This window comes from Frankliniella occidentalis, unplaced genomic scaffold (genome assembly GCF_000697945.3).
Source record: "Frankliniella occidentalis isolate FOCC.00 unplaced genomic scaffold, Focc_3.1 Scaffold4, whole genome shotgun sequence".
NCBI classification, from domain to species: Eukaryota; Metazoa; Arthropoda; class Insecta; order Thysanoptera; family Thripidae; genus Frankliniella; species Frankliniella occidentalis.
In genome coordinates this window covers 165,202-173,203 of record NW_026267134.1, presented here as the reverse complement: position 1 = coordinate 173,203, position 8,002 = coordinate 165,202, and the positions used below count along the sequence as shown (strand labels likewise).

The 8,002-nt window shown below is 52.7% G+C and overlaps 1 protein-coding gene across 1 annotated transcript in view; it reads left to right on the top strand.

The window, feature by feature from the left end:
* Positions 1 to 8,002, top strand: part of LOC113218351 (uncharacterized) — a 191,687-nt gene that overhangs the window by 148,176 nt on the left and 35,509 nt on the right. Inside the window, exon 3 of the mRNA XM_052267492.1 lies at positions 5,603 to 5,735. Within this exon, the coding sequence (XP_052123452.1) occupies positions 5,603 to 5,735 (133 nt within the window). The remainder of the gene's footprint in view (positions 1 to 5,602; positions 5,736 to 8,002) is intronic.

The following is an 8,002-nucleotide window of genomic DNA, read 5'->3' as shown; positions in this document are numbered from 1 at the left end:
TTTTTTTGCCTGACAGTAAACTTTGTATTTTTAAGAAATCTACTCTGCCTCTCTAAATGGCAGACAAACACTGCAGTGTGCCATTTCGAGATTCACCAGATCGCATCCACATACTGTTCCTGGAATCTTGGAACAAAGGTGAACATCGCTCTGCATCAGTTTTCCTCCTCTTCCCATTATATTGCGCTGTGACGTTGTCTGGTAGTCTCTGTATTCCGCGAAAGCTCTTTCCCTCGCACACAATAACGCAGATTTACCGACCGCCATCTACTGAACCGACCTTTCGGGTCGAGTACGCCGCTGTGTGGATAGCGCAAGATATATTTCTACCGTTTTTCTCTCCCCTCCTTTATTTGCTCTCGCCTAATGAACCAAAACGTCGGCGCCGCCGCGCCGCGCCGCGCTGAGGTCTGCAGTGGGTCCGGCTCGGCCGGCCGCCGGCCCTCCAGGGCGGGGCGGGCGGGAGCGAAGGCGGGGCGGGGCCAAGCACTTCTTGATAAATGGTCCTCGGAGGCGCCGCGCTGGACAAGGGATTGGGTTACATAGCATTGTGTGTGGTGAGGTGGTTGTGCCGGCCGGCCAGGCGTGCGACCCCGCTAACGCTCACGCCGACGACTCCTCAGGTTACCCGTGAGCGGCTGGACAGACATGGCAGCAGGGCGAGAGGAAATTGGCTTGGTGCGTCTTTTTTTCACAAATTTGAGAAACTTGAAGTAAACTCAAGAGTTTTGTAACTCTCAGAATACCAATGCAAAAATCCGCCGTGGAGTGGCCAAACCTGTCGGGAAAGCGACACTGCTCGCTGTATGCCCATGGCCACCAAGGTCACTGTGTGGCCTCCCCTGTCTAGCAAGCCGTTTTTTTCTCTATCAAGGTTGAAACAAAAACAAAATACCTAGAGCTGTGGGTTTAAAAAAAATGAAGGGTGACCTTCATATTCTCCACGGTTGGTATTAAATACTTTGTGAGGCCGCTTATTTTTATTTAACTATGCTACGGTGGTGTGACAGCTGCCGTACCACTAGCTTGCTCATCGGAAACAACCGCCCTCCCTCTCTCCACGCCCCCTGTTTCCCCTGCTCGCTCTCGCTCACACACGCTCAGGCGCCCCCATAGGTTACGCGCTGTGTATTTTTATAGGTCCTCGTGCGATAAAACTCCGGTTCGAAACTAACTAGCAGAACGCTTGATGGACCAGACGGCGGCGGCGGCGGCACCAAGGAGGAGGCGTAAGTAAAGTTACGGGCGCACCGGACGGTATTTATGTGCGGCTGGGGGGCGGGGGCCGGTGGTGGGGGCTCTCCGTGGGGCGCAGCAGCGGCAAGGGCGCCGCAGCGGCAAGGGCGCCGCCCGGGAGCTAGCTGCCCCTCATTAGGATCAGGCGGCGGCCGCCGACCGACTGACCGGCGAACGACCCTTTGCGTCACGCGTTTAAAGAGTCCTTCGTGAATCTGCTATCCACCCCCCCCCCCCTCTCTCGCCTTAAACTGTGAGGGGGTGCGGTTGCTTCAGCGATGCGAAATCTTAATGGCTTTTACAAGAAGTGTGCGTGCGGGTGGGGCAAAAGATGAATTCATTCTGCCATTTCGCATACATTTTATTTCACCGCTTCAAGTTTTATTCGTATCTCAATTTGCTCTCTCTCTCTCTCTCTCTCTCGCTCTCGCTCTCTCGCTCTCGCTCTCTCGCTCTTGCTCTCCAGACACACACCGCACAGGAGAGTAATGAGGTCACCTTCTTCTCCGCCCGTCCCTCCCGCCGCTAAACTCCCAAGAGTGATCCGGGGGCGGCAGGTACAGCAGGCAGACGCGGTAGGGGGTTGAATAGGGGGCAGCCGAGTGGAGAGAGTATCAAAGCATAATGCAGCGAGTCAACACGTCTGATTCTGAGAAGGCAGGAGAGTGAAGGCGCCCTGTCTGCTTCGCAAACTCTGCCGCGAAAAGCCAAAAACGTTGGAAATTGAGTCCGTTTCAAACATTTCCACCTCTCCCTCTCAAGCGGTAAATAACAACTGCTACTACCGTCGTGTTCCTTTTTTTCGCGCGCGCGTGTGTGTGGGCAGTACTGTATGTGTTCTTTTGGGGAAAGGAACCACTCGTTTCATGGGGTTATTTACAACCGAAGAAACGTAAATAACGCCACCAGGATTTTTCTGAGGTGTAGTGTGTTTTTTTATTCCCTGCTAGGGTCTAATTTGAGAGTGGAGAGTATCTGATTGAGATTAGGCCCCACAGCAAGTGTACAATGCGCCACGCTCCGCCACTCGCCGTTACCTGAGCTGTGGGCCGAGCGCTCGGCCCGGGCCAGCGAGGCAGCGGCGTAGCTAAGATAGAGAGAGAGAGGGGGCGATGCTTTCGGTGGAGTTTTCCTTCTCCCTCTTCGCTCTTTCACGGTCCTGGCTACTCCGGTGCCGGTATCGTGGCCGCCGTATCTCCAGGCGCTCGCGGGACCACAGAGTGTGCCGCGAACAATGACATCTGCATTCGGAATATCGCGCCTTTTGTGCTTGGGGGTGGTGTGAGAGGCTAGGGCCGCTACCCCCAGCCGCTCCGGCGCTCGGCGCGAGGCTAGGTCGGCTACCTCGGTTCTACACTACGATCAACCCTCCTCAGGCCATAGCACGAAGTTGGTGAGAGAGAAAAGGGGGAGGGGGTTAAAACGCCGACTTCTCTCGAAAAGAATCCATGGAAAACCCGCTGAAACAGTGTAAATACTTTGTAAATGTAAATAGAGCTACCTGTAATTCCTCGGTAATTTACGAAAAATTTTTTTTTAATAGTGCCGCTGTAAACGGAAAAACCTTAAACCAAGGTCAAAAATGTCCTTTGGTGTAATGTACTACTAACCATAGGTGTAAGAGTCATCGTGAAAATGGCCGGTTTACTCGGCTTTACTCCCTCCCTCCACCTCCTTCTCCCACTCGATGCGATTTCCTCCCCGATCCTCGCGTTTCTTTCGCCGGAGAGGTTATCACTTGGCGCCGCCGCCGCCCCCTTCTCCGCCCGCTCGCCCCTAAACAGCTGCCATCGTCCTGTGTGATTGATGCGACCGAGGCGCAGTGAGGAGGTGGAGGTGCTCTGCAAACACTCGTGTAATCCGTCCAGGAAGCGGGGGCCTGCTCGCTGCCGGCAGCAAGGGGCCGCGCTCGGCGAGATGCGGCGGGGTCGGGGGTGCCAATTGATTGAATGATCAGCCGCCACGCCCCGCCGATTCGCCACGCTACACAAAAATGCGATAAAAAAAAAAAGGTGCAATACTCTCATCATCCCCTTTCATCCGTTGCATCGACGCTCACCATGCATGGCCATTTATTTAATTTCCTAGTTCCCTCTTTTGCGCCAAAACGCGGTTGCAGCGTGATACTCTGAGTTGTATCGAATTTATATCGCAGCTCAAACTTCAAACTCCTACGTTCTTCCTTTTTTTGTTTTGGGTTTTCCGAGGCGGTGCAGCGTTGACTATGGTCAAACGCATGGCCCATTTTGAAGAAGGACAAGAAAATTTCCACACTTGCTCCCCTCCGTGTTAAATACAACTTTACCATTCGCCCATGGTTAGTGAAATATATAGATTAGGGAGAGGGAGCAGACTTTGCCTTAAAAACACACTGTCGGCAATGAGAGCGTAGCAACACTTTTTCCGCTATGCTGGTGTGGTGGAGCTGTGCACACGGAGTATGGTCCGCAGTTGCGTGCAGCAGGCTGTAGGGCACGTCCGTAATCCTCCGCTGTACGCAGAGCTCTGAAGCCTCCTGCGGCCCTGCTCCGTGTGCGTCACCTGGCCCGGCGCGCGAAGCGGCCTATCAGCAGGGCGCCCTAAGTCCACAGACGGTCATTCGGGCCGGGCGTATGAGCCCGGCCGCCGCGCTATATTGGCTCTCAAGTGTGTCGACGACGCCTCTTTACGGTGCGCGTCCGCCTGTTATTGCGCCGCGCTGTAAATATGTGTCCTTGATGCGCGTAATATGACGTTATGACCCGCGCGCGGGCAGCAGCAGATGCCGGTGTGCGAGGATGCGCACAGGAAAGTTTCGTCCACGAGTGAAAACTATGAGAAATTCTTATTGTAAGGAAATTTTTTCATAACATGTATTGTAACTATTACAACTTAAATTTGTTAAATTACAAGCACTTCGTGCTTATTATCAACTTGTAATTTTTAGATGACTGTGAATGGGTTGTTGTAAATGTACAACACGTTCTGTAAATCCCATAAATACAAAACATGTTGCAATCTTGCTGAGATTTTTCTCACAGTGAACAGCGGTGCCATGTATGGCGTCGGCGGTTGTTGTGCGCTCGACACGGTGTAGTTTTATTCTGAAGGGCGTTGTGGACTACCTCTCCAGACGACTCACCTCAAATAGCCGCGTGCGTGCGTGCGTAGACTGTAATCCTTACCCCGCACCTCTGGTCTGGCTGGACGGACAGCGTCTCGTCTAAGTGGCTCTTCGCGCCCCTCCCCGCCACGCAGCGTCGCTCTCGCCCCGTTCGCGCTCACTCGCGCCCCTAAAGTGTTTTTAACTACCACTAAAATTAAGACCATAAAGCCCGGTCCCCCTTAACTTGATCATTATGGGTCGGGCCCCACCGCCCCGCGTAGGCCTGAGGGTCCACTGCCGGCCCCGCCCGGACCAAGTTGGGCCGTTTGGACGCGATTTTGGCGTCTCCCGGTCCCGTACTCGGTCCATCTCAGCACGACCGTCGTGGGCCGTGCCTACGCCCCTGTGCACCGTCGCGCTCTTCTTCCGCTACCCTCCACTGGACCAGGGCGCACCTCTAGTCTTTCCGCTAACGGTGTCGATCGCTCGCTGCGACCAGCACCTTACTTTTTCCACCGTCCGCGTTACACCTCTCTTTCGTTCTCTCTCTCTCTCCCTCTCCGTCCTCTCTGACACGTTCACGCCCTGCTTCATTCTATCGCCGCACGCCCCGCTGGACTTTATCCCCTACTCCTTCTCATCTCGCCGTGTGGTAACCACGGCACTTGTCTGGACGGTGCCAACGATACCCGTACCGTACCGTACACCGTACCGTACACCGTACCGTACACCGTACCGCACCCGCCGGGGGTGGCGCTGGGCGCTGGGCTCCCGCAAGCGTTACGGCCCATTGAGTGCGAGTCCCCCAACTAGACCACACCACCGCCGCGTCGCTTTACTGTGTCGGTGGCGAGGGTGGGCAGGAGATCAGTGGATGTGCGGGAGATGCCTTGATGGACAGGGGGTGAGTCTGTGGTTGAGTGTACTCGCGTTGGTGTGTGTGTATCCTCAGTGGCATTAACCTGTTGTACGATTCTTCTCTCCCACCCCTTCCACCCCGTCCAAGACGCAGTGTGTGACGGTAGTCTTCTGCCACCTGTACTAAGCTCGCTCTTGCTCAGCCCCCTCATCGCGATACCGTAGCACTGGTAGTCGGTGAAACGCTTATATTTTCTTTCTCAGCTACGCAGTGTGATTTCAGCCTAAGCAGATCGCAGCAAGTTCTGTGAAACCGTATCAGACAGATCAGGTCCTTTTGAAAGGTGTTCTCAGCGAGTATTCAACCACGTCTAGGATGTGTGTGTGTTCGTGTGCTGAGCCCGCCCGTGCTGTCTGTTGCAGTCCCCGTGGAGCACGTGGAGGGTGTGGTTGGCCGCAAGGTGTCCCTGCCGTGCGACATCGAGCCACCCACCAAGGACGACAACGTGCACATGGTGCTCTGGTTCGAGGCCGTGGACGGCGAGCCACTCTACAGGTAAGCAGCAAATCTTACTCCTTGCAACGTCTTAAGTATGGTACTGTTATCAGCGTGCTGTACCGATGTAATACACGTAAATTGGTGAAAAACCGAGTACTCTGTGCGAGTATTCTAGTTTTCTGGTGGTAAATGCCCCCTCTGTTTGAGGTGACAGGACTGAAAGAATTTTAAAGTTATGAAATTTTAAAAACCTTCTTGCGCACACAGTCACGTTTAACTATAGGAATACTATACCTTAAAAGAGCCGCCATGAACTAACTTAAATTGCTTTGGAGAGCGATTTTTCGATTTAATTCGCATCTAGATTTTAAACTCTAAATAGCTGTTTTTTGTCAGTTTCAGTCCTGTGTCACCTTAAGTTTATTCTCGTCAGTTTTATGTTTTGAATAAATCATTTATTCCTCGCTGCTAATAGTAAGACAATTAGTCTAACCATTGCCAGGGTAACGCTTTCAGATTTGTTTTGTAGTCTCGTTATGTGCCATTTTTTAATCGCCCAGACACAAAATTGTGTGCGTCCGTCATCAGTTATCGCTGAAGCGTCCGTCAGACAAAAGTTGAGGCGAACGTACCGATGGCGCCTCTGCCTCGCACACCCTCCCCCCACCCCCTCCCACCCCGTTCTCCCCCACCAAGCGCGATGTGGATTTAATAATTCGAGTTGAGCCAAACAATAGGCCGAAGCTCTGATTTTTTTTATTATTTTTCTTTCTGTGTGTATGTGAGAGAGGAAGAAAGGCGTGGTTTAGACAATGGCGTTGAGCTGCACGGTCAGACATGAAAAGGCGAGGACACAACAGGACGATGCTTTCGCGATGACTCTCTCTGTCGCTCTCACGCCGACCCTTGTCAGGGGGTGCGACAGAGGCAGCCAGCGCGGGGCCGTTCAAATTTATGAGAAGTTTAGAGACCTGTCTCGCTCTTTTTCTGTGCGCCCGTGAGATTTTTTTAGGGGGTAGTAAAAGGGAAAGGTAAAAAAGAAATATTACTGGTAAAAGAACATAACATGCTGGGTATTTGAACGTGGGCCCGCGCAGTCTACGTTGGTGGAGCAGAGGGAGTGCGGGGTTGGTCGGGGTGGGTTAGATCCGATTTCATTATTTCAGCACACACAGAAGTTGGGCGAAGATACGTCGATTTATCGTGAATTATCGGTCCTGTAGTACAGAGTTGCCGAGCAGCAGAGTGGTTCTGCAGGAGGGGGAGGCGGAAGGGGAGTAGTGCCGGCTCGGCTTTCCAAAGGCTCGCAATTTATTGCTGGGAATACAATCAGCTCACTTTGCCAATTAAGGCGTGGATAGAGAGAGCAGTGCAGCGCGTGGTGGGGCGTGGAGTGGCGTGGGCGGGCTCCGCGATCGAGGCTGCAATCCCTGAAGTGCCGAGCTGCCGGGGCCATTGCACTGGCGAGCGCGACGATTGGGGCGGGAGGGGAGCTGCTGTGCCATTCTGATGAGGAAAGTGACGACGTATGGCCCTCGATAAATGGGACAGCATCGTCCATTTCAATTGTCTTCTACTTACAATCAACTGTTTCTGCATCGCCCACTTTAAAAAACTATTGTGAATTCAAAACAAAAGAATTCACATTAGTCTTGCCTTGAAAGAACGGATGAACAAGGTTTTATCGAGTTTTATGAAAGTTAATGCTAAAAAGAGTATAAGTACGAGGAAACAACAGAAAAAGTTTGTAAAGTTACAAGACGTTTTTGTAAATTCACAAATAAAATCTTTACGAATAAGCAAAAGCCAAGAATACTTTGTAAATAAATAGAGCTACCTGTAATGCCTCGGCAATTTACGAACAATTTTTTTAAGAGTGCTCCGATCAGAAACATCGTACTAGGCATGACTCTGTTTATCGTCCCCAGACAGACGTGCGGTGTCACAACAAGCTTGTTGTGCACGGTCACCCGAAAGCGCCCCGCCCCGCGCGCCCCGGGGACGCGACGCGGGTCGGGTGGTAGTAGGCTCCACGCTGGGATGCTGTTTGCCGATTTCAACAAACAATTTCCTACGATCCTCTATTCCACGCGCAGCGCGCATCCTCCCCCTTCCTACTTTCCCAGTTGGACCCCCCCCCCTCCCCCTCACACACACACTTTCTGTCTCTCTTTTATTGCGCTAACTCTTGAGATTTTTCTCACAGTGAACAGCGCGGCCATGGGTGGGGTCGGCGGTTGTTGTGCGCTCGACACGGTGTAGTTTTATTCTGAAGGGCGTTGTGGACTACCTCTCCAGACGACTCACCTCAAATAGCCGCGTGC